The sequence below is a fragment of the Perca fluviatilis genome, chromosome 12, assembly GCF_010015445.1.
Source record: "Perca fluviatilis chromosome 12, GENO_Pfluv_1.0, whole genome shotgun sequence".
NCBI lineage: Eukaryota > Metazoa > Chordata > Actinopteri > Perciformes > Percidae > Perca > Perca fluviatilis.
This window is the reverse complement of record NC_053123.1, coordinates 503,212-530,895: the sequence shown is the minus strand read 5'-3', so window position 1 is coordinate 530,895 and position 27,684 is coordinate 503,212. Positions and strand designations below refer to the sequence as shown.

Below are 27,684 nucleotides of genomic sequence, written 5' to 3'. Positions count from 1 at the left end.
ATTTTATCGATTTTATCGATTCGTTGTTGCAGCCCTACAATACAGTAATATGAGCTATTAAAATTAGCTGATAGATGGTTAAACCTCATTGTCTCTTACCAGTGTTCATCCACAGTAATCCCACCAGTCAGTCCCAAAACGTCCCAGTTAAAGAGCAAATGCTGTAAACATATTCTTTATAAATCTTTACCATCATTCCCCGAAAGAACCAACAAGCCTGCCTTATCACAAGATCTGAATCTTCTTTAAAACTTTACCATTTTCAGCATGTAACTTGCTAGCTGGAAGTGTATGAAGGGATTTGGAGAACGGCAACACACAGAGAGCGTGAGGCTTTATCCTGGAAACGTTTTTCTATGGATCCAGAAATCAGCTCAAATCTAGCAGTTTTAATTTAACAGTGTTTAGTCCCATAAACTGCCTCTGCTAATTCAGTTTTTATTTTTTTCCCGGTAAATGACCTTTACAGGTGCTTGTACCCCAAACCTCTCATCATATATATATATATATATATATATATATATATATATATATATATATATATATATATATATATATATATATATATATATATATATATTGGCTCGAGGTACAGAGGCAATTGGAAAGCAAATAGTTGGCATGCTCTTAAAGCATGGAAACAGCTATTAATGCGGTGCCAGATGTTCATCAGACGGCGATGTTAAGGGGAGGATTCTTAGTTATTTTTAAGGGCCAGGGCTGCTTGAAAGGCAAACTCTGTTGCTGTGAGCACTGGTGTGTTCATGGGCACATCTTATCTTTGCCAAGAGGGTTCACTACCAAAAGGAGCCTGTTCTCTGGCCAACTCTGAATAAGATAAAAGCCCATGAAAGAGCACATTAAATTCTATCACAAAGGTGATGTCAGAGTGACAGAGTTCTCCAAGACAAGACTCAATGACATTTTGGCACCAGAAAAAAAGAAACAGATGCAGCCTAAACCTGTTAGTCACCCACCTCTAATCGGCTTACATTGGCTCGGTGACAGGCGACTGGCACCTCCGAAGGGTCACAGACATGGCTGCTAATACAGACACGTCACAATAAAGGATGACATGTTGGATATCCACATGAAACCCAAAACAGCGCTTCAAACATTCGGCTAGAGCTAACCAGATCACTGAACAATTACCTTGTCCTTTTTACATTCTCAGAACTCATTATGTATTTGTGTTTCCATATTCTCATACCCTCTAGTATTACACATTTATTTTATGTCTTTTGATCCTTTAGAATAGTTTTTAATGGTCTTACTTACAGCCAAAAATCACATTTGTTTCCCTGATTTCCGGATTGCTGTTTCAGGGTGTTGTTTTGTGTCCTTTGGGCACAAGTCAAGTCATAAACACTTGTTTTATAGGACTTGAGACTGCAAAATAACTTTTTTTGGTATGTTTGTGTAAAGTTTTAATCAACTGACTTACACTTACATAGCTGCCAACAGGTGTGAGGAGCGAACTGAAGTGCTTCGTTTGGATGCCTCTAAAGCATTCACGTGCATACTAAAATTTGTTCACTTTTCCAAACAAGGAAAGAAGTCCTTTTCCTCGCTCGCACCTGTGAAACATGAAGTCACCCCCCCCCGATCACAGCCACGTTGCTCGGCCTTGCCATAATGTCATCTCAGCGCTCTGTCAAAGCACACAGACATTTTCTCACCCGTGTCTGAAAGCAGGTGGAAAAGCCACGGCCACAAACTAGCTGCAGTGTGTGCAATGACTTCTCCCTCCCGGGCCGGCACTGGGTCTTGTTTGTTCTCGGCGGAGGATGATCTTGTAGGTCCCACCAAGTCAAACAAGTGGCACGTTGCCAAGTCTTCGAGCCATTCACACAGACATGAGGAGGTATTGACACAGTGTGCGTGGCTCAAACCTCAGTGCTAAGGGCCACTCACATTTACAATTGAAACAGAAGAGGACTGTGAACTCATTACATCAAACTGAGAAACCTGTGAGTGAGTGAGTGAGTGAGTGAGTGAGTGAGTGAGTGAGTGAGTGAGTTTGTGTGTGTGTGTGTGTGTGTGTGTGTGTGTGTGTGTGTGTGTGTGTGTGTGTGTGTGTGTGTGTGTGTGTGTGTGTGTGTGTGTGTGTGTGTGTGTGTGTGTGTTTGTCTCCGCTGGCTACCATAACTCAGTGTGATCTCACTCATTGAGGTTTTGTTATCTGTCTTTGAGAAGAACATGACGTTTTTTGGGGAGCACTATCCAAATATTCTAAGGTAAATGAGACTACTTTATCATTGTGATAGTCATTTACCTCCTTCCTGAAAACCATGGATGCATTTGTTTGCATACAACAAAATGACAGCTCCTATTAACTCTTTGAATGCATTAATATATGTTTTTCTTTTGCACGGTCACAGCCAAGATCAAATATTTTACCTAATGTTAGTGTCTGTCTTGCTTTCTCTAGGTTGTGACGGAAATTGAAGCGCAGCATGGAGACTTCAGCTCCAACCGCCACTGAGAAGAAGGAGTGTAAGGGTTCGGGTCTGGATGGAAGCAGCTTCTCGGAAATCCCAAAGAAGCCCTCGCCCACCACTTTGACCAGAGGTACACCTATTTTCTAATGCACTTTTCTCCTTTACTCTTTATACTAGCTATTCAACATAGGCTGGACATAAAGTAGGTCTTACACATGCTAGCTGCAGAGTGATAGTTAACAGAGTCATTCAGTAATTTGAGAAGGTGGCAGTCCTTCAGCTCTGTTCATTTTAAATGCTTTTATATTATAGCACTGTTGTATCCTTTTGTTTTTTCCCATAGGATCATGCGTGCAGTGAACTGAAACATTATGGCTAGTCACATAAGTAGCTGGCTAGCACATGAAAAGAGTTAGACCAAGAGAGGGCCGCGTGTTTCAGAGATGTCAGAGAATGGGTGATGAAAAAGTGTTATAATGAGGTCGAAAGACCTTGTTCTCACCTCCCGAGTGTACATTTCATGAATTACTAAAGAAGGCTGGCATAGCAGTGGACGACATGGTGTATCAGAGTCCTCAGATAAAGGCTGGGTGCAGGGAGGCACCTTTGAAATGCTAAGAAGATATGGTATGACATTTGTGGCGGTATTTCTGCTTAATGATGGGGCTTGGTGGCCTGCCACGAGAGGAGCCACGAGCTTTAATTGTTTAGGGATGTGGGGTGAGAATCTAGGACGTTTCAGTGTGCCCTCCCTGGCACCTCCACAAAGAGGCCACACGTTTTTCTAACCATGCAGCAAAGAAAGAAATGTTGCGCATGACATGAATTATTAAGTCATTTACACAGTTATGACCATTGTGTCATAGGCTGTGGGGGCTGAATTTTCATAACCTTGCACCACTGAAGAAAAGTAGTCTGCACCCATCAGGGCTTATTTGTGCTTGTGAGGTACCACAGAGGGTGCAGGGTGTGCACAATTCCCACTATAAAGGGGTCATAATTAAAAGATGAGCTCATGTTTTCATTAGCGAATGCGTGATGAAAACTCCTCCTAACGAGGTTTAAGGACCTTGTTCAGGCCTCTGAGGTACCAGTGTTATAAATTACTAACGCCTGCTGGTGGAGCCGGCTGGTGGACAGTGAAACCCCCTCAGGAAGACACACTGGCATCATCTGAGGGGCCACTGCAGGAACATATCATTCAAGTTGGTTCACTGTCTAATGAAGGGCCTGCTGGCCTGCCATCACAAAGCTCACTTTGTCACACTGGGGAACAGTAAAAGTAGGACGTTAGTATGTCATTAGATAGTTTTAATGCTCTGCTTTTGTTTTCAATTTGATTATTCTTTCTTTTTATTGGAACTGGTTCACAAATTAGGATGCATGCGGACACAGAGATGTGGGGCAAATGTGAATAAATCAAGTAGCTTGGAAGCATTCTTAAGATGTCACAACCTGGCCTACTTAAAGGTCCTCTTTTATTCAGACTACTTGTACTTGAAATGGAATTGCAAAGTACTCCAAGCCACGCAGACTACATTGGCATTCTCATAAGCTTGAAAATGAACCTGCACGAGACAATAGTGTAACTTAAGAAGGAACATCCTGAGAACATCTTGTTCACCCTAATCCGTTGTGTCAGCTGGCTGCGAATCTCATAACTTGTTTCATGAGAGCTCACTGTGCTTGTGTTTCATAGAGACGTGTCTTGCCCTGTTGAACTGAGTGTCAAGACATAATGGAAGTGTGTCTGAGTGGCCACTAACGCAGAGTGTGTGTCAGGGTCCAAGGGGAAGTAAAGGAAAGAGGATAGAAGCCAGGGATGCAGGTTGGGTTTATGATAGGAATCAAGCTTCTTTCTCCCGGCCTTGTTAATGGTTTTAAATGGGCATACACATTTTGTGGGACAGCCTGCATCTGTCTCGCAGCTACAGGGCGTGCATCCACAGGCACGGCCCTTGCAACCTGACTCCGCCGCCCCGGGATTTACGAGTCTGTGTCGGCTTGTGCTTTACCATGTCAGAGTAACGTGTCCAGATTAGGTACCGAGACTGTAAAACATCTCACGGTTTCAAAGGAATACCTGTGATTGATTCACCCCCTTCCTCCCTACTTCATACCCAAGACCAGCATATGGACGCTCAGATATGCTGTGTATAGAGGAAGAGCGACGCTTTCAAACACAGATCGGCCAACTTGTTGTTTTACGGCCCTTATTATATCGTGAGAAAGTTTGCCAGAGAGAATTTTTCCGTCATCCCTCACTTTGGTGTTGACTGTACGAGGCCAGTGGAGCAGACAAGCTCGCTAACACTCTGATTATTTCTGCCTAAGCACTGTGTTATATTCATCTTTCTTAGAGTCCGACCATATAGCTTGCGAACTCCCGACAGAGATTGATGTTCTTCAGCATAAAAAAACACATTGTCCACTGATAATTATTCACAGCTTTGATGTATCCAAGGAGGATGCCAATGAGAGGTGCCACATAAAATCATCCTCACCTTTGTCAACACTTGCCGTCTCACTTGTACTCAAACAGGAATACAGCATTAAATCACCCAACCTCCAGTTTTCCCCATGAAAATAGATCAGCTGCGAGTCTGACTCGGAGTGGTCACTGTAGCACAGATGGATGAAGAAGAGGAGTCTGGGATAATTAGTCTTGCAGGGAGTAGAGGGTGGCTTTGCGATAAGGAGCTGTGTGTTAATCATGGCCATCATGGGTGAGACTTAGATGGAGCTATAGTCTGAAGGGTCTCCACTGGGGTCTCTGGACTGGCCACAAGGCCATTCTCTAAAGGGTGCTCTGGATCGGGTCAAGGCCCCCCCTTGCAGAGAAAAATGTCCCTGAGCATAACAGACCCCCGCCTCCCCCAGCTCCCTCCCCGTCCACAGGCCTACTCCAAAAGGACGGCCACTAATCTTCCTGAGAAAGGGATTTCTGCCTTTCTTTCTATGCTCCTAAATGAGGCTCTTACGCTGCTGTGGTTCCACAGACCGGGTGAGAGGTGGAGGAGGGGGGCGGGGGATTCAGGGACCAGGGTTATGTAGGGATGACCGCATTCATGCCAGACCCCTGTGCCCCCTTTTGGTTTAACTCCTTGGCCCTCCACCTTAGTTGAAAGCATCAGAGAATCCATCTCCCGATGCTTGAAGTATTCTACTTTAGCAAAAAAAAAGAAAAAGAAAAATGCAGTTCTTCACAATGGCCATGGTACTGCGTAACATCCAGAAGAGTTCATTATTTTTTTACCAAGGCAAACAAATACGTAGTTTAAGGGTGTAGCGCAATGCAACTTTATGTCTTTTGCTATTTTAAGAAAGAGATCGAGTTATGAGGCATACATACAAGAAACACCTCCCCTGGCTCCGAAAGCCTCCAAACATGTCATGGATTTCATTTTTAACAAGCCAAAGTACATATTGGTATCCCCAGTGTTGAGAAGGAATCGGCTCTATCAGGTGTCAGCTACAGTAACATTTTGTAACAGCATATCAATAATGCCTTTTCCTGATACTTGAGAAGACCTGCAAGCAACAAGCTTACAGGAAGGCCTATTGACCATGTCCCAATGTTGTTTATTTTCCTGTCAGGGTCTATAGCCGCACACTATCAGGAACTCATGCTGTCCTCCAAGAATGACTTCAAGAGAGGCCGGTATTGTTTCTGTCCCGGAATGACTTTCTATTTGCAAACTTATAGCTTCATCATCTGCAGAGTCAGTTTACACTTAGATTGTGTGCCTGATATGTCCAGTGTGTGTTTACTTGGGACACATCTAATGCAATATTCCGTCCAATTAGTACCATTTAAATATTCATATATCTCCATCCGGTCTGTTTTTTTGTTTTTTTAAACTGCTGAAATACTTGAATGGCTGACCGGTTATCTGGGTACCGTGCTAGCATTACTTCATGTGGCTCTTATAAACAGTTAACTTGGTAGCTTTCCAAGTCACTCCTCACCTCCCCTCCCAGCTTCCGTCCTCGCATCTCTTTCTCTTTTTCAGTCTTGAGTTTCATTTTGTTCGCTGGCCGAACAAAATTACAGGATTTAAAGATTAGATATGCTAAGTGAAAGCACAAGGGGGTCATCTTGTTTTTTCATCGTTTTTTTGGCCTTGCTGATTGCAGTGTAAAAGCATAAAACACGGGTTTTTGATCCCTGAGTACTCGCTGAAGTTGCAGCCTTTATCGTCACTCATTACAGGCGTTCTCATCACAGCAGTGCTGGCCTACATACTAATTCAAGTGTGGTTATCCTTCAGTGATTGGTAGCATTTGTTCACAAGGGTTATGAAGCCTAATATACTGTATATACATGCATTTTGACAATTGATTTAAAACTGAATTATACATCCATTTCCTGGATTTATTTTACTTGAAATAACTAATCGAAGAAACGGCAAGCTGAATCCAACGACAGAGTTCAGAGGAATTCTTAACAAGTCAAAAGCACTATTGAGACGTGTCTTTCTAGTTTTGAAAAGGAATCTCTCAAGACAAATGTTTATTTTAGTGAATGCTTAGAAGACAGTCGTATTGGCAAATATAAAGCAGCCTAGTCTTCGAATAGTATTTTCTGAGCCAAGGCTTATAGTATGTTAACTGAATGGAGCGCTGACAGCCTTTGCAAGGTCTCTAATGTGGTTATGAAACATAAATCAGCCTCAAATGAGAGGACATTTCTGATATTGGTTGTTTCTTTGGAACGCTCTGCCTCTGCTTCAAAGCATCCCCAGAGTTAAAAAAGCAACGTGGTATGCTTTGGGCAATGTCTGTGAGTATAAATCTCTCCGTACCAGAGTTGTCTACACACACAGGGCCCAAAGACAACATGTTACATTCCTCACCGTTTACAAGCAGAGGGAGAGGAGGTGGAGGCAATATATGGAAGCTTTAGGGGATTAACCAACACCCCGTTCGCCAGCTTTCTCTCCCTATCCCTGGAGTCTCTCCCTTCTCCCTCGCTTGTACTTCCCTTTTTCTTTTTGTGCTTCATCCTCTCTTAAACAGAGAGCTCTTTCCCAGCATGCCGAGTGTAATCCATGCCCCTGCCTCTAAGACACTTCCTGCCTGTTTTGTTTGTAGGGCTGATGGGAAACAGCCCAATAAGGCGCCTGGCTCTCTCCTCTTCTCCAAGGTGTTGCCTCAGGCAACCGCTTTCTTTTGACGGGATGACGGCGCACGTTATTAAAGAACTTGTTGAGAGTCCATGCCCGTGCATTTCTATGCTGTCAACTTTCAATCTCCCTGACCCCGCGTAACCCTCCGCATCCATCAGACTTGAGCCACCAGTCTGCCAGCCTCGGCTACTTTGATACGCTAATGTAGCCCTAACACTCACAGTTCAAGTGAAGCAAAATAAACGTCCAAGGAGTTTAGACGTGGTAAAACAAAAATGTGTGCTAGCTGTAAACACGGGCAGGAGGCGCTTGTGTAAACAGGCCTGGTTCCTACGGCTGAGTTGGTCTAGAGGCGGACAGTTTGTGGTCAGGCTCTTCCGGTTCGTAACCCCCTCAACACACACACACACACACACACTACTACCCCGCCCCCGCCTGCAGACACAGCTGTGGTCCGCCCTCGTAGAAACACTGCTGGAGGAAAATAATCTCTCACAGCGCTGCACGGAACAAAAAAAAGCCCACTCACCCGTGATGAGAAGTGCATGTCTGTAGTTACTGAGGCATCATTCGAGATTATATAAAACAATAAACACCTCGAAAAGTTTGCATCAACATGTATTTCTCCAGAGAGAACTTTTCGTCAAATGTTCCAGACTTCTACTCTTAACCCTTGTGTTGTCCTTCGGGTCACTGGGACCTGAAGGACAACACAAGGGTTAAGACCCCTCAACAGCTACAGATTTCATTTTTTACAGAGTTGTGTTTCAGCTAGGGCCATGTTTGGTCTATAAAATTTCCGTAAAAAGGGTAAAATGTCCAAGGTGATGTCTTTAAATATCTTGTTTTGTCAGTCCAAAACCCAAAGACAATCAGTTTACTCTAATATTAAACAGAAAAGAGCAGGACATTTGAAAGACTGAAAAAATCATTTCCTGCCATTAATTGCATGAAAAATTACTTTAACGACTAATCAATTATCAAAATAGTTGGCAATAATGTTTCTATTGATTGACTAATTGATTAGTCGACTAATTGTTGCAGCTCTAGTCTCAGCTTGAGTATGCCATTGGACATTAGGTGTATTTACAATTGATGCCCGGTATAATTGTATTGTTACTTCCCCAGAAAACAAGAAGAGGAAATTGATTTTTGCTATCAGTGAAATTCCTCCTGTGGGAAACGCTGCTTCTTGTAATTACAGATCTAGAGTTTCATGGCTGCTGCTCTCCAGCCTCTGCTAGCATTTAGCAAATCGCCAAATCCCAGAGAGCTCTGGGGCACAGTCACACAGAGCTAGACGTGTTCATGTGTATCACCTGCCAGCCAGCGAGCGAACTAAGTGAAAAGCACTGGGTTCAAACCTTAAAATAAAATGGTCGCAGCTAGAAACAATACCAAACCATCCTGCCCAGTCAGCAGCTAGGTTTGCAGAGAAGCCGGAGGAATTCCATAAACATTTATGAAAAAATAAACTTTTACAATGTATTTTAATGGTCACATCCCCAGGGAGGGGGAATCTTTCTCCAGACGGAGCGTGCGGTCGTGACACCGGCCTTCCCCAATGGCCTGATTCCAAGGACAGGATGCAGGCGAGTCGCAGTAAACCGTGCAAGCAGCAAAATAAGCAGATGAGGTTGCCTCAGTCAATACAGTGGGCGCAGGTATAACAAACAAAAGATGCCCACAATTCATTGGCTCTTGGAACAAATGTCCTACAAACAGGATCAGAGGGGGGGGAAACTGAAAGTCCTTCTTAGACAAATACACATGCAATCAAAAATCAAATTAGGTGTTCGAGCTGTGTTTTGTTGACTTCTTATTTGATCAATATGTGTGAAAAACAAATGTCAACTCCAAAGGTCCAGTGACTAGCTTTTCAGCTGGTGTTTGTAGATTTGTGTGAATATGCGACACTCCTGTTGCAAAGCATTAAAAACACATAGGGGCCTCAGGAAACTGCAGACGATATAGTTCATATTATGTAGAGATAACTTCCAGACTATCGACCAATCGATTGGTTGAAGAGTAGGTAGAATTTTATTTGACCAAGATGTTTTTGGGTTGAAGACAGCCGTAACCCTAGCTGACACGAAAGAACAATTAAAACTTGCCTAATCGAATCAAGACCTCTCGCTCCATTTTTACTCTCGCAGACGGCCAGGGCGACTTGTTTTGTCTCGCTTTGCGAGACCCTCCTCCAAAGTACGCTGGAGGAGAGTCTGGCTAGTCGGGGATGGGAGGAAGTGTGATGCTCTGGTATATTGGCATTTCTTTAAACCAATCACAATCGTCTTGGGCGGCGCTAAGCACCGGAGAAAAGCTGTGGTGCCGCTGCAAAATAGCCTCGGAAAGATCTTGTAAAATATGAGATTGTAATTGCTATATTGCTGTGTTATACCACATGTACTGCACTTTTTTACGGCCAAGATTTGAACTGCTTGTTATAATAAAATGTGTTAAATAAAAAATGAGATTGTATTCCGAATGAAGACGCCATTATGCCCGGATGAAAAATCCAGGAGCAGCCAGACCCACGTGACGCGTTCGTCCATTCAGCTGCCGGTTTTCATTTTTTGGGCGACAATACAGATTAGCGCTGCCTGCTGTTATGGAGACGTATTCGGTGTGTTCTGAGGCACTTTTTTGACCTTGGGGAGTCGACTGATCAGTCCAACTGCCTTTTCTAAAAATGGTCGGCCGTCGGGTTGCTGTGTCAGTGGCTTTACTCGTGCAACAGAAAACTCTGATTGGACAGATAGTCTAGCTAGCTGTCTGGATTTACCCTGCAGAGATCTGAGGAGCAGTTAACCATAGTCCTCACAAATCCACCGGAGGTTAGAACGCCAACACAAAGAAAGAGGAAGGGGACGGACATCCGGCGTAAATGAGTGAAATCCGGCGGATTTATTATTTTGTCCAACATAGAGAAGAAATTCCACTTAGAGGCTGGTTTTTCTGAACAGTTCCTCTTGTACCATTCTTTACTCCAGGATAAAAAAGGATTTTCTGCCAGCCATAAGCATCCATTTGCTACCATGTCATATTCTTAGTGAGAAAGTTCTTTGGGACTGCTCTACCATTAGTTACACTGCTCTGTAATCACAGCCCAGCCTGTCATAGGGCCATTGTACAGTTGTCATGGACCATCTAAAGAAAGGCAAACAAAATGCTGCCATATGGAAAACTGATTTGTAATGTCATTCATCATATAGCTGCAGGAAACAGGAATAAAGACAGTAACAAGTTCAGTAACAACTGGGTAGCAACAGATGATTGAGTGCTAACCCTGGCTGGAGTTGGCAGTGTTGTTTTGTTGGTATGAAAGAAGCCACTACATCTCTAGAAACAGGATGTCTGAGATTTGAATCTTAAATTCTTACCAAACATTACATTTTTAGCTCGGAGGTCTCAGTACAATCAAAAGGGGGTGATACAGCAAAGTAGATATTGTGAAACATTTAAACATATTTTCATTGTGGGTTTCTTTGCTTTTTTGTAATTTACACTGTAAACCAGTAAGGATATGTAAAGATTCAAAGGGACCCTTGACACTAATGAAATCAAAAATAACACAAAGCAATAAATGTTGCTATGAGAAAATGTGAACTGAGCAATAAAAAGCAGGAATGAGTCATGCGTGAATGCGTAATGTTTGGGTCCAGTTACAGATGAACAAAGAATTAGAAAAGTTTGACTGTCAAGCCTTTGGTGTTCAAAGTCAGTCATCCATCCATTCATTCATTCATTTAATACCAACAATGAAAATACCCTCCAACCCTTTTCTGTCAGATAAACATCCAGAACTGCGGAATTAAAGTTTTGTTCTTCGAAGATGTAATCACACTTCTCATTTTGCGAAGGTTCATCGCTTTGCCATAGCTCCATTACGTAAGTGGAAGGAGGCAGCTGTCTAATAAACAGTCTACAAATGAAAAGGCTTTGTTGAATGAAAGCCTGTGTGTGTTAGTATAGCGTGTATAGCCTGTTGTGTTTTGTTTGCCAGGTGATTTCCCTGACGGTGTTAGCTAAGCCTGAGAATTCTTGGCTCTGGCTTCAAAGAGCAGCAGGGTCATCCCCTGGCAGCGGCGGATACAGACATGTTCACGGCAGACGTGGATCTGACGCGCACCGCACTGCAAGCAAGCTGTTTGTCAGCTTGACCCCCATCATCGTACATTTTGAGTTTGTCTTATGATTTGTAGAAGAAACAGAGCGTCCCAAAACTGAAATGACTTTGTGCTAGAGGGCAGTTCCCTGCCTCAAGTCCCGGCAATGCACACAAATATAGTGGAGTAAAAGTAGAAAGTGGCATGAAAAGAAAAGACTACAAGTACCTCAACACTTGTGCTTAAGAATAGTACTTGAGTAAATTTCACCACTGCGCACGCACACACACACACACATGCACACACACACGCACACACACACACACACACACACACACACACACAGCTTCAGAAAGAGACTGTAGAGAAGTATAAGCACAGCTATACTTGGAAATTATTCATTTTTACACCCTTACCGTGTGTTGTCACACAAAGGCATACACTCATACTGGTGAAACCATTAGTCAAGTGACAGAAGAACACTTCTTTATCATTATAAATTGAAAACTTCCTGGAATGACAAAACAAAACAGGCAACATGAGGACACCTTGGCTCCTGTAGATTTGTGTTGGTAATTTTCAGATTACATCTTCAGATAGGCATTTTTCAGAACAGATTACTCGATGTAGAAAACTATCATTAGTGTTAGCCCTATACTTACATTCACACACGTTCACATTGTGCAAAGTAAAACCCTTTAAAAGTACATCCACTAGAAAGCTGTATTTAGTTTTGACGCAAGGGGTTAACTGTGGTCCTGCCTTGGATAGCTTTGATACAGTAAGTTGATAGCACCGCCGCAGGACTAAATGGACGTACTGCATGTGATCCAGTCAGATTGTTCTTTAAAGACACTCCCCACAGTAACTGTGTTTATGTTCTTTTACATTTCTTCTTTTTTTTACTCCGTGATACATGCGACTGTTTCTTACTGAATATTAGACCCTTCTGCCATAACTACGTTCTGTCAGCTTCACAGTGCCATAAATCCATTTAAGTGTGTTAAATTTAAAAACACATTATCTCAAAGAATCAAAAACACTCTCTCCAGTGTAAACAGGAAGCAGATTGTCTGACGTTACTCTGACGTAAAGATTGACGTTATGCAGAAAATACTTTAGAGAAAGAACAACACTGGCGAAAAAGTAAGAGCAGGGATTTATTAGGAGCGAGGACGAGGTGGAACTGTTACTGAAAGGTATGGGGTTTGGAAGAAAGGAATTTTTTTAAATGTAGCCGGCTAATGCTGTAGTCTCACCATCACCTCTTGACCCTTGAGGCTTAATGCAGCCTGTCTCCAGATCCTTGTCTTATCACTGATTATACGTTTGGCATCAACTGTCATGGTAAAAGGTTGTACTCTCATGGCATGATATGGCGAGGTGCTTCTTCATCGAGAACAGCTATTTCATTGCTAGATGCACAGCATATTGTATCAGTCAATGCACTCCTCCCCAGGGACCTTTTTAAAAGCCTAAACACTTTGGAGCAGAGCTGCAAAGAATAATCGATTAATCGATTACCGTAAAACTTCAAATAATAGCCGAGTCCCAAATAGACGCCTGTCTCTTTTAAACGCCTGGTGTGACAACAGATTTAGGTAAATAAAGGCCGGTCTCAAATAGAGGCCTGGTCTGTTTTTTTTTTTTTTTTTGTCGTGTCGGGTTGTATTTGATCTTTTAAAACCCGTCAGACCGTTTGTTCTATGTTTTGATTTGATTTCACGTGACAGACGCAACCGTTCATAAACGACTCACTATGGCAACATAACAAACAGGTTTACGAACTTTCTTTTAGTCTTCAGTTTTTCTTAATTCTCTCAATACCACCATGGAGACAAAAAGAAAAAAGTATGATTTGACATTTAAACTGACAGTTGTCAAATTTGCCGAACAAAATTCGGGAGAAGCAGCGGGCAAGACGTTTCTCGATTGATCCTAAGAGAGAGCGAGAATGGCGTAAACATAGAGCAGAACTGCAACGTCTGTCCGAAGAAAGACGACTAAAGGGCCGGACTGCGAGGTGGAGGGAGGAAGAAGGTCAGTATAATGTGGTAACCTCCTATTGTCAATTAAAGGCCTGTCTCTTATAGACGCCTGTCTCAAATACAAGCCGGTGCATTTTGGCGATTTGGTTAAATAGAAGCCCGGGCTATTATTTGACGTTTTACGGTATTTGTCAACTATTAAATGAATTGCCAACTATTTTGATAATGGATTAATCATCTGCTTCCAGCTTGTTAAATGTGAATATGTTTTAGTTCCTTCTCTCCTCTGTGACAGTAAACTGAATATCTTTGAGTTGTGGACATAACAAGACATCATCTTGGGCTTTGAGAAACACTGATCCACATTTTTCACTATTTTCTGATGTTTTATAGACCAAACAACTAATCTATTATTCAAGGAAATAATCAACAGATGAATCGACTATGAAAGTAATCGTTAGTTGCTGTTCTACTTTGGAGACCCACAGATAGCTTGTTAATTTCTACATTTTGCACCATCTTGACTGGGTATGCTTTTTCCATGAGTGCACATTCTCTGAGTGTTAGCTTTGGCAAAACAGGTTTGAGATGCTTAGGCGATAAAGGTACTGTAAATCCTCTTCATTTAGCAGAGTTGTAGTCTTAGATAGAATCTGGCCCATCTGAAATTCCCACAGAACAAAGAGGAGGGCGAGGTGAGGCGAGGGGAGGGTGGCGAGGGAGAGGAAGAGAGAGAGAGAGAGAGAGAGAGAGAGGGTACTCAGCTGAAGAGGGGGTATTGTTTACATATCAAGACTCTTCCTCTAACTCCCAGGAAAAGCAGTAATTTACCTTGCAAGGTTTTGCAGTTTAATTTCTCCATTGTGCAGGGAGATAACCCCATAATTATAGAGGAGGAAGTAGCCCTAAGCCCCGGACAGAGAGCCTCAGTGAGTTCTGGACCCCCTCTCCCCCAGCCTCGATCTGGATTTCTCACTCACTCTTTACTGTGGCCATTTGGCCTGTTCATTAGCACTTGTGGGGTGTCTGGGCACTTGCCAGTTAGTGCTCCGCTCCAAGTAATATTTTCTTCCGTGAGGCCAGACCAGCTCTACTGGTAGAGACTTATAGGCATCTGGGCCAGAAGGATAAGGGGTGACGGGGGGTTAAGGGGTGACGGAGGATGGCAAAAGCTGCCAAAACCCTGGAGACCCTTTACAGACTGGACACCACTTCATAAAATCATCCCAACTTTTTGGAACACTTACTGCAAAAAGCCATCTAATAACAAGTTTGGTAATTAACATCCAGATGGGTTCTTGCACAGTAAGCCATTATGACAGACATGAGCAAATATTGACCTACGTTATAAATGTTTAGAGTATGTAGGGTCAAATATATGGGCACTGCAAAACTATCCATCAACAAGTTATTAAGTTTGAATGCTCAGTCTGAAGAAATGTGCAGAGGTTTTACAAAACAAACACTTGAAAGACCTCACCTTGCCACTAATCACACTGTGACGGGCATTTCTTTACTTTTTTCTGACATTTTGTGGGCCACGCAATGAATCGAGAAAGTAATCTGCACACTGGTCAACGATGAAAATAACCGGTGGGACAAATGGGACCATCCTAAAAGACCTGGCACTCTTTTTGAAAGCAAGTCATTCAGAACATGAAGCCATCAAGGACAATGTATGTTCAGTTTACAAGCCAAAAGGAGAGAAGACGGTAGTTGTGGAAGCTTTATTTAGTATCTTGTAAGAACATTGTTAGAATATAGTGACTAACTGAAGTGCGGGAAGCTGCAATACTGATGTTTTTGCAGGTGTGCATTAAGTTAAGTCAATACTGGACAGCTTGTGAGTTTGTGAAATGAGCCATGTGCGTGCATGCGTGCGTGCATGCGTGCGTGCATGCATGCATGTGTGTTATCCAGCTTGTAATAGCTGTAGAGACAGTGTACCATCCCCAGTACTGTGTGGCAGAGGGTGTAACAACAATAATACAAGGTATTCATTTTGGGTGATTTGCCTCTCTCTAGCCTAGTTTTTGTATTTTTACATTATATGTTACATATTACACACAGGGCTGAAATACACACACATGCACAAACAGGACCTATAAATGCATTAATGGAGAGATGTCAGAGTGTAGTATGAATATTAATATTTAATAATACTTTCTTGCTATATCTTTATGGTCAAGTGTTTGTGATATGTGTGTTTCAGCTTAACTGTTGCCTGTGTTACACACTGGTAACTCAATACTTTTTACACACTGGCAATTTGTGTTGCCTTTGCCATTAATGAGAGTCTGCAGTGGGAGAAGGAACGGGTGGGGGGGGGGTTCTGGATGCTCATGTTCAGCAAAGATTGCCTGAGAAATATTTTCCTTCATAAAATGAAAGCTGAACTTTACTATTCAGAGCTACAAGTTGCATTCTGATTCAACCGCCTTACACGTTTAGGTCTAGAAGCCTCCAATCTCAATAGCATTTAAAGATCTTATTTTAGAGATATTAGAGAGATATTTTACAGAAAAATAAAACATTTCCCAAAAAATTAAATGCTAAGAAATCATTGTTTCTTTAAAAGCTGCTAATGCTACACTAGCTGTCCTTCATCCACACTTATTATAGACATTGCTACAACTCTGATCTTTGTGAAAGACAAGATGTGCGCTTAATAGCCTCGGCCTTTCTCTTCCACTCTCTAACTTTCTCTCTCCCTCCTCCTCCCTTCTCGCACTCTGCCACCACACAGTTACTAGCACCATTAGACTGTCATAACACGGCACATATAACCTGAGGTGATCCCCGTGCTGAGTGAAGCGAGCGTCCCCGGTGGGCAGGGCGCTGCGGCAGCCAAACAGGATTGCTACCTCATGGCCTGGGGTGATGGGTACCACATGTAAGCAGAGGCAACCGCTGGCCCTAATAGGAGCTGACAAGTGGCGGTCTGACAGGGGGAGATCAGATGGCTTGGGCTGGCCTATCACTATAGAAACAGAGCTCTGTGTCTGTTGGGCCCTATGGCAGAGTGGTTTGCTTTAAATAGAGTCTTTGTACAGAAGGACAACTCACTCATGGCTCCCCCTCCTGATTGGTCTCCATTATTCTAGAGCTACACTGGCTTGGATAGACACACATGCTGGAATCCATATGTTCCGTCGTCGTAAACTGATCCTTTTAATTAAAGGGTCCTGTAGAGTTTTGAACCTCTAATCACGCTATGGAGCTGTTTTTTCAATGAATCTGTCCCCGTTTTGTTAATGCCATACACTTACAAAAGGATGCACATGCATGTGGGATACATGATGCAAGGTCCAGCCAATGGTTTTACACTATTCCACAGGTCTACGGTGGCAGTGGTCTCGCCTTGCCAGAACTATCGCCACAGCTCTGTGGAGTCAGGTCTGGCTACACCACACATACATTTTGGGATAGGAGAAAAAAAAAACTGGGTTGTTTGAATTTCTTTAAACCAATCACAACCGTCTTGGCACTTAGCTCCAGATGCAGCGACGGTAAACATTTGTACCCCGCAAAAAGAAAACGCTACATACAATATTAAATGAAGTTAACTGTTGACAGAATACAGTAACGTGACCTATTTAAATTAACCAGATACATGGTTAAACCTCATTGACTCTTACCAGTGTATCTCCGTATGTACTTCGTCCACAGCAATCCCACCAATCGGTCCCAAAACGTCCCAGAGGAAATGCCGTAAACATATTCTTCTAATCTTCGAATCTTTACAGTCATTCCCCGAAAGAACCAAGCAGACCTGCGTTGTTGCACAATCCAAATTTTCTTCAAAACTTGACATTTTCAGCGTGTAGCTTGCTAACTCAAAGTTTGTTGTTGTTTCCTAAAGCGAAGGGATTTTGAGAATGGCAACCCACAGAGAGAAGAAGAGGCCTTAACCTGGAAATGCATTTCCGTTCATCTAGACTAAGGTGGCAGTAACACGCTAAGATATGTTGCAAAGCACCAACAAAGACAGGGAATAAGAAGACTGCAAGCTACTTGGATGTAAACAATTCTGGATTTAAAATATTTAGAAAATCAGCTTTGTAAATGTTTAATGAGGAAGGAAATGCACAGTTGACCTCAGGGAAACACAGTAACACTAAACATTACGATAACCTTTGCTTTCTTACAAAAAAAATCACGAGAACGGGTAAAATTTATTTCCTTGTTTCTGTTATGAAGACGAGACGTGTGTGACTCGAACATCTCACATTACCAACAAAACGTACAGCGAAAGACCGTGCAAAAACTTTCAGACCGTCCTGCCAACCTGTATACATTTTAACATCAATGTACGCTGTAACGATTTTTCACTCTTAAGTGAAAGTTGCTGCTGTTTCAATCTTGTCAGCTGTCTGCAGCGGGCGGGACTGTTGCTCCGTTTCCCCCGCGACTGACTCGCTAACTAGTACTAATTATTATTCTCCCCAAAACAAGTTTTCTTTTTATTTATTTTTTTATTTTTAAGAACTATACAAAAAAAGTTGCAACTTTTTTGCAACAACTCATGTGTTATGGTCCACATTCACCAGTGTTTTTTGTTGTTGTTGCGCGTAGGCTACTCCTGATTTTGTCAGTCATCTCATCTCTTATATGCAGTGGCGTAACGAGCCAACACTATGCAGTGTTATCAAGGCTGTCCCCCCTACTACAGCACGTGACGCAATGTCCATGAGTAGGCTACCATGAATAGGACAGGACAGGATCATAGAGACACAGCAAGTCTTGTTTTTCACCTTTATGAGGCAAAACAAAAACTGGCTGGTAAAAAGTCACTGTGATTTTTAAATCCACCTGCCAAAGTGGCTGATGGTCAAAAAAGTTAACTTCATGCCCTGGATAGGATGTGTGCTGTTTGATGCTTGTGATGCACACAATGTGTCGCAATGCGTACATCAAGACAGTCAGTCCACATAGAATTAAATATATAGAATGTGTCCTGATAAGGATTCGGGAGTCCTCTCATTGTCAGGCAAACATATAGGTTGCACTAGACATTGTAACAAATGACTAATGCGGTGACTTTTCTTGGGAGGGCTTTCCCATCTCATTTCATGCAGTTAGTTCTCCTCCTTACCAGGAAAAGTAATCTTCGTAATGTTGGGACTGTGGCTCGCCAGTGTCCATAGAACTCTTCGCCACACTTACAACACCACACAAGACGACACGCTATCAACAATCCATGGGGGATTGTGAAAGAGTCACAGCTTTTCTGGAGTGTCAACTGGTACTGATGGCAGAAAAATAGGACAGTGGCGTTTCCTGACATGATGCATCTAATGAAAGCACACCTCAACGCTGGTGTGTGGGCTTACATTGAAAACAGCAGTATGTGGGACTCGTACGCCGTACACAGCTGGTGCATTTCACCCTAAGTACCACAGACATTTTGCTACTGCAGTCTTGGGGTGGATGACAGAAAAGATCTCATTGACTACCTAAAATGCAGGTGAACAGCAGTGTTGAGGTGTTGTTGGGTTTAGACACAGTATGGGCGGAAACTATCAATCAATCAATCAATCAATCAATCAACATTTATTTATATAGCACTTTACAGCAACCAGCAGGTATCCAGTGCTTTACACCAAGAACCAAGTATAAAACAACATAACATACAAGAAAAAGAATAGAAACATAGAAAACAGTAAATTCAGAAAAGATTACATAGAAACAGGAGGAGGAACGGGAAATTGTCACATCACTACTACGTATTAAAAGCCATTCTAAATAAATAAGTGATGAGTTTGGACCTAAAAATAGCTACATCTGTAATAGTGTGAATGTCAGCATGGGCAGCACCTGCGAAGGCGCGATGACCCAACAGTGTGTACCTTAAGCTTGGGACTTCTAAAATCAGTTTAGTCGAAGACCACAATGACCTGTTGTGCTCACGAAGGCTTGGCAGGGCCATTTAAGGCCTTGAAAACAAACATTAAAATCTTGTGGGTACATACTGGTAGATTCTTTCTACCTAAATCTGGAGATAGCTAAAACCCCCAAATCACAACTGTTTTAATAGCCTTTGCTGGAGCCATGATTCATTCCCCCTCTCCTAAACGACAGCGTATGGTGTGACTTCACATGATGTTTGCTGTAAGTGCTTAATGTGGTGCATTTTAAGAGAAGATTAGGAATAATACAGTGGCAGCATGTGGCACCCTTTCCCTGCAAAAAGAACAAGAGTTGGTTGATGAAGATCACAACTGTGCCACATGTGGATCATTATCAAGAGCCAGGCAGAAACAGTTAAAACTTCAATGTGCTTTTAGATTGGGGCTTTGAAGCCGGGCAAGGGAAAATGCTTTCTAATCAAGGCCTTGCAAAAACAAAAGCCACAATGTCTAAACTCTCAGACGACCATCTCCAACCTAAGGAGCCAGATGGTTTTCTGTTTGTTTGCATATTGAAGGGACAACCAATCGAAATAGTGAAAGAATCATATGAAAAGTCAGTCTGTAGTCATGTGTTTGTTTTACACATAAAAGCTGAGCAAAATTCCCTTTGGGTATTCTTTAGGACATATAAAACAACAACATTTTTAAGAGTTAATAAATGGAATCCAGCGCTGGAAACAGACTGTAAAGATCCCCCCCCCCTTTTTGAATCAAGTCAAGATAAGCGTACAAGTCTCTACCCTGGATTTGCTCTGGAGTTTGACTCGGGTCCACACTGTAATTGCTTCACCATGTCGCCGCTCAATTGCGCCGTCACTAAGACTGAGATAGAATATGGAACTCTCTCACATTGTCTTATTTTAGCCCTCCAAATTGTCAAGGGTTAATGAAATCCCATTGTTATCATCACTGTTGTAGTCCAAGTAAGAAATACTTAACTGACACTGTCTTCAATTTGTTCCCCAAATGGTTCACTTTGCATGTTGATAGAAGCTCTCTGGCAGTAATTTAGTCTAGAAATGATATATAACATATTTTTGTTAGACTGTCCCTGCCCACGTCTTTTAAACTCTATGCCCCCAGTTTGTAACGGTTGATGTTAGAATGGATGGTGAGGAGGGTAGGGTTGGGTACCTTTTGCATCTGAACCAATACCAGTATCGATACCGGTACCTCAAATTCGGTTCCGGTACCCAACAGTACTTTTTTTGGTACTTTCCCTCTGTCTGTTGAAAAAAAATATTTCAGTTGTAAAAATAATTCCAAACCTATTTATCCTATTTACTTACAACATTCTGTTATTTATTCAGAATATTTTAGACTGACAGAAATTAAATAAAAATAAAACCCCTCCCTCTCTCCTCCCAAACCCGTCCCTACAACCTGTTAAATTGAATAATAACTTGTATTTGTATATTATTTTTTTAGCCTGTTTTATTTTCATCATGACCGTTTTTAATTGCTCTTTAATGTTTCATGTAAAGCACTGTGAATTGCCTTGTTGCTGAAAGGTGCTGTAGAAATAAAGTTGCCTTGCCTTCAAACCTCAGCCTGTCAGTCAGGCCCCAGGGCACAGAAACCACCGTTGTGCCTGCTTGTCTCACAGGAAGTGTAACGTCAACAGCACCATGACCGCTTTCGCCTCGCCATTAATATCATATCACAGTGAATGGTGTCTGCGTGAAGTTTTGAAAAACTGTAACCACACTTGAAACCACTTTATCGGCATTGCTGTGACTTCAACAAAACTGCAGAGCCCACGTAGTTTGGTCCGTCCGCACCTCTGCACTCTGTGTGTGTGTGTGTGTGTGTGTGTGTGTGTGTGTGTGTGTGTGTGTGTGTGTGTGTGTGTGTGTGTGTGTGTGTGTGTGTGTGTGTGTGTGTGTGTGTGTCGGACCTCTGCTCTCTGTCAACATGCAGAGAGGACAGATAAGCTTGTGCTTACGCGCTCTCAGGTGAACCAATACTCGGTAGTACCGACATGATTCGGTCGGTACCGGTAAAAGTACCGGGTTTGGTACCCAACCCTAGAGGAGGGACGGGCAAAGGCATGACCCGCTTCATTGGTTGGGTTGGTTAGGTTTAAGCATGGGGAGTGAGATTGGTTAAGGTTTAGGGTAAGAATATCAGTGTAAGCCAATCAGAGGCCGAGTAAGGTGGGTCGTGCCTTCACCCGTCCCTCGGGACCATCCATTCTAGTATCAACCTTTCTTTTTTTTACGATAATTTTTTTGGGCTTTTCCGCCTTTAACTGACAGGACAGCTAGGTGAGAAAGGGGAGAGAGAGGGGGAAGACATGCAGGAAATCATCACAGGTCAGATTTAAACCCTGGACCTCTGCGTCGAGGCATAAACCTCCAAGTATATGTGCGCCTGCTCTACCCACTGATCCAACCCGGCCACAGTATCAACCATTTTTAATATAAAGGCTTTCTGTCAGGATGGCCCTGATGACATCACTATGACATCATCAGGGTGAATGTTTCACACTCCTCAAATCATCTACTGAGCCACAGGAGAACTGTATGGACACTGGATGACAAGATCTCACTACAACTAGGAAACTGACCCTCAGGTTAAGATAAAAAAATGAATAGTCTTAGTTTTAGATATCAGTGATTTATACTGGAAATAATACATTTGTCACTCACTGACTCTGACATTGAGATCAATCTTCCATAAGTAACTTTCTTTTCACATGAACATCAATTGTGCTTTCAACTTCATGAGGCCTTCATCTCTGTAATCCCAGCTCAGTTGCCTACTTCTCTGTTTCAGGTTGCATGGTGACCAGGGACATAGAGAGCTCTGGCTTTAATCAGAACCTGCGTGCTTTAGCTACATTTTAAACTACTTGATTGTATCGCTGTCATCGCCATTTCCATTCTCCTTTTCATTTTCCCATTGACTTTTGAGTGTAAGTCAATGGGAATCCATATGAGTCAGTTCCTTTTTACTTGTTCCATATGAACAGTGGAAGCTGTGAAGGCAGACATAACCCTCACGTTTAAGTCCCCATTGAAATCTTTAGAGAAGTAATTTCTCCCGTCATTAATGGTTCAGTCACCAAATTAAAGTCTCTTGTATGAAAGGTAGATCTTTTGTCATCACTGACAGCCTTGCTTAGCTTTGATGGAGCCTATTAAACACTATGAATAACCTAAGGACAGTCCATATTCTTTCTATAATCCTTATGGTCTATACCATGTGTTAATGCCCCAATTTACTAACAATCACAAATTAGGATTTGCCTGAAGAAGCTAATTTGGTTCTATTGTGGCACAGAAATCTATTGAATTTAAAAGTTGAATTGCGGCCTTAGAAATATGTGCCGTAGAAAGAGTATGTAACGGCATTCAATCAGAGACCCTTCTGTCAAAGACTGAACCATTATAACAAATGGTTATACAGTTGGCAGGAAAGTCTGTGCTCTCAAAGAATCCAAACAGAAAAGAGGAATTCTGCTCTCATCCAAAAATGCATTATATTTCATAAGATGTATATAAAATTAGCCTAGTTCCAGTAGAGTCGCTCAAGGTAAACTGGGCAGATTCCCAGTGAGACTATGAGACTGATGTGCCTGTGTAAATGTTGAACAGAGAACTGAGGGGAAAACAGAGTGTACACACACCAAACTGGACAAGAGACCAAAGTTATATCACAATAATCCATAACTTGGTTTAATAGATAGCTAATAGAATCACATGTTAAATTGACATTAATATTGCTAAATTGCTTGGAGATGCATGATAAAAAGCTAGTTAAATTTATATTTTCTGTTTAATTTCTCTTCGTATTTTTTACATTTTTTCGTTCATGTTTCCCTTATTACTCCATCACAACGTAATGTATGTATTGAAACAGGTTAATTATTATCCAGCTCCAAGCAAACCCCTCATGAACAGAAGTTACATTACAAAAGTGCAGAGTGACTTCCTCATGATTGAGAGCCCTTCCCGACCATATCTACGATAGTGTTTGTCAGATAAAGGATATTCCCCCGCAGGCTTACTGCGAGGTGACTCAACTCTCTCAGTGTCACACAAGGGAAACTGCGTGTTGGCTAATTTTATCACACAATGCATGCTGTTTGTCAGTGCGGCTCAAGTGACAAATTATTCCTTATCTTGAGGCCTGTTGTTTGTTTGTTGCTGAGTAATGTCCTGGCCACTCGCTCTTGTCTCTGGAGCCTACAGGGGCTTCAGCTGGCCCGCTGTCAGCTGTCAGGAATCACATTCACGTTACTCTCATGTGTGCACGGGTACACACCTGAGCTCACACAATGGAACATACACAGGATTTCACAGCCTGTTCTCACTCCCAACTCGTAAAATACTGATGCTTTGTCCGTGGCTCTCAGTGTCAGATAAAGACACAAAAAGCACCCTTCAGCATCTGTATGGAACGCACCGGGCAGAGCAGCAGCTCGACCACGGCGCTGAAGATGATGTAGTATTAACAGTGACAACGGTAGCGAGTAATATGAAAGACCGAACATCTGTGTAAGGAGGCTGGTTGGGGGAGTGGTTAGGACAAACAACACAGGACTTACACCCAGGAGACAAGGATTTGTGTCCTGTTCCTGTCCCTGAAACATACATTTTGTAACACCACCCACGATCTTTTCCTAAACCCAACTGCCCCGCTCTTGTGCCGCATGTCAGTTAAATGTACTGTACGTGCCGACCAGCGGCCAAAATATGACGCCAAAGGGCTGGACGCGAGTCCCGAGAGCGTCACCAAGCGCGTCTTAATATGACGATAAAGGATACTTTTTGCATCTATAACAAACACCAAAGGCCCCTGACCAAGCGTTTTTGACGCAATGTGAGTGAGAATGTGTTGGATTTCAAGTACAGCTCTGCAGAAAAAACTGGTACACAAATTCAGGTGTCATTTACCCCGTAGGCGAACTGTTCTCTGTGTTTGCCATTTCCTCTCTGACTTAAGTTTTCCACCACTTAGCTTGATGGCCTTTCCATTTTGCCTGCACACAACCTAATGAAGACCGACATGTAGACTAACAGAACAAGCTCCTTTTCTCTTTCAATGTCACAAATCCTGCTCCTTTATACACGCTTGGACCCCATTGCCAGTGAGGGACTGATGAAAGCGACATGTGTTACTCATAGGGCCCCGTGTTTATTTGACTTCCATACTTGCATTAAGGCCAAGTAAACATATCAACTGCCCTCTAGGCCGGAGAGATGCAGGCGTTCGCCGCTCGGATCCCTTTCACAGAGCCACCCTTGCTGCCAGAGGTAGCTGCAGGGAGGAGACTGAGATCTTCCTGGCAATGAATGAACCACTGATTAATGTCATTCAGCACTGATATAATACAGGGTGAAGATTTTCTGCAGTTTTATATACCAGAATAACAAGCCTTTGCGTCTGGAAAATAAACTACACACGTAAAGGGTAACTTTGTTTTTTTCCAACCATATTTTACCATGTTTTTTATGTGTAAGTGACTGATGGGAACATCAATCTTTGAAATTAAGTATTAAGTATTAAGCAACAAGCTGCAATGTTACGTTAATGGGAAATCGCACACCTTTTTGTTTAACATGAAACCGCCCCGAAACCGCTAATCCAAACACACTTCATTCAAAGTCAACAAAAAACGTCTAGTTTCGTCTTTCCACTGTTCCAAAATAATTAATTCACCCATTTACATGTGGAGATATGCTGGCTCTATACACGCTAAAAGTAGTGATTATTTACATGGAGTCTGGTGGGTTTGGGGATGGGGATTTTGGGGCTGTTTCTGATGAAATATAAAGGATCTCACTCTTTAACAAAAAGGTCTGTCTCTGTAGGGATCCTTTCCATAATGTTGTCAGACACTTAGAATAATAATCTAAGCCTGTCAGCGGCAAAAACAGAGAACTTTTAGTGGACTAAGATTGAAGATGCTCATTTGCCCTTTAGGGTTACGTTGGAGCCTGGTTCATGGCTGCAGGTTACAGCATTCTCGTTCAATACTGGACCAATTTCAAAGATTTTTGACATTAGTCACTTGGACACCAATGCATAGGGCTATGTTTAAAAAAATTACCCTTAAACAGAATACGTCGTCATAACAAATCAAGCCAAGAAGAAAGTTATTTTTCCTCTCAGCCCGAGGGCCCGTTAGTAATTCAGACATCCCCACGGCAGAGAAACATTTAAATCACATGTTTTGTGACCCGGCAGATCCCAGAGGTTGTGGCCCTAATAATTCACGCCATTGTTGACCCCATGCCCCCTTCTTCTTCCTATTTCCCTTTCCTCTTCACTTATCACTGTATCAACCGACTCTCTTTACTTCTTTCCTTCACTCTAGCCTAGCACTCTTGTTTATTGTTTTTCTATCTGGACCACAAGAGACGGGAAGGGAAACTGATGCTGTTTCAATTGAACCAATAACCAGTAGCACTTCCCGTAAACTTTACTTCATGTCACTAACCCTACACAGCTCTAACTCCACGTCACTCACCAGTCGTGAAAAGGGAAAAAAATCTGCTGTTTTGTCCCCCTTTCTCTGCACCTTTTCAGACCACTGGGCATTCCATGCTGAACCGTGGGACTACTTCCTTTCACTGATTCTGTATAAAACAACCAGGATGCTTCAATAAAGAGCCTCATGTCAAAGAGCTACAGGGAGAAGGGGGTGCTGAAGGGGAAATGTCCCTCCGCAGTTTTTCATCAGACTGGAGACCCAAGGCAGGGTTGTTAAAATGCCATAAAATGAAGTTGGTTCATGAATCAATCTTCTGTCCTCACAGTGATAGGTTGATTTATTAGATGTATTTATTTAGCACATGTAAAAAAAAAAATAATAATGATGGTAAAAAATCATTTTGATACAACAGATGGAAAACACGGCAGCAAGCATGCCATAGTTTAGGCCTACTGCTCACGACACCAGGAATATAGGTTAGGCTGAAGACTCAGACTATTGTCCCGTTAGCATCCAAGCTGAGCTAACAAGCTAATGAGTTGCCTAAATGACTGTTAGCAAGATCGCTAGCTTGGAAAGCTTTATTTCCACTCTTTAATAACTTCTGAGCAGCAGCAGAGGGCACAGTCTGACATTGGATTGCAGGTTTTTCATGTATGTTAGTGTATCAAGGTATTTCTCAGTATTGTATGGTATTCCTCATACTGATCAATTTTCTAATAAAGATTTTATTCCAAGACTGTCTTGGATGCGTTTAAACAAGGGATGAATACCAAAGCCATTCTACATTCCTTAAAACAATGGGCGGTTTTAGATCATTCCTAGTTTTGACAATTGTTCTGAAACTGACTGTGTTTTTGACGACAGATGACTCTATAAACAGTCAATTCAAGACACCATTAGAAACAATATATTATGTTTCTGTTTTAACAGATAATCCTATGCAGAGACGTGTACAGAGAGCAAGCCAAAAACACATTGCTGTTTTAGAGATAGAGGCTTTCGGCTTTGGGAATGGTCATTCTAACTAAGAGGCCTTTTGAAAACATTAAATATCCCATACAACAACCACTATCGACTGAATCTTTTCCTGGTAAGACATGGGCCCTAAAATGAAGGGTCACTTTACAAAAAGAGAAAGAGCAGAGCAACACTGTCAGACCGGGGGGGGGTCACCTGAGAGCCAATCCAGTTGGTCGAAGGCCCTCTGACCAGCTGTTTCTTGTTAGGACTTTAAAACAAATTCCCAGAGTGAGATGGTTTCCACGCTCAATCCTGCCCTGAAGAGGCCAGACAAGAAGGGGCTTAATAAGACCCCGCTGCTGCTGCTGCTGCTGCTGCTGTGTGTGTGTGTGTGTGTGTGTGTGTGTGTGTGTGTGTGTGTGTGTGTGTGTGTGTGTACACTTCTACTTCACTACATCATATTGTACTTTTCACTCCTATGTGTGTGTGTGTGTGTGTGTGTGAGTGCGTGCACTGCTCTGTCTTAGCATTTTATCTTATCGTGATAGCTGACCTGAGAGATGCTCTGCCCTGTGTTATGAACGCCACCAACTGTCAAGAGTTTTGATTTTTTTCCAAATCTATTTCCTGCTTTTGAAAGTATCAACCCTTAAGTGAGCTTCAGTAACACTCACAGGATGTTTACAGCCATTTAGTGAGA

The 27,684-nt window shown here is 42.4% G+C and overlaps 1 protein-coding gene across 1 annotated transcript in view; it reads left to right on the top strand.

Moving 5' to 3' along the window:
- Window positions 1-27,684, top strand: part of gli2a (GLI family zinc finger 2a) — a 106,964-nt gene that overhangs the window by 20,081 nt on the left and 59,199 nt on the right. The window contains exon 2 of the mRNA XM_039818625.1: window positions 2,432-2,571. Within this exon, the coding sequence (XP_039674559.1) occupies window positions 2,457-2,571 (115 nt within the window). The 5' untranslated portion in view covers window positions 2,432-2,456. The remainder of the gene's footprint in view (window positions 1-2,431; window positions 2,572-27,684) is intronic.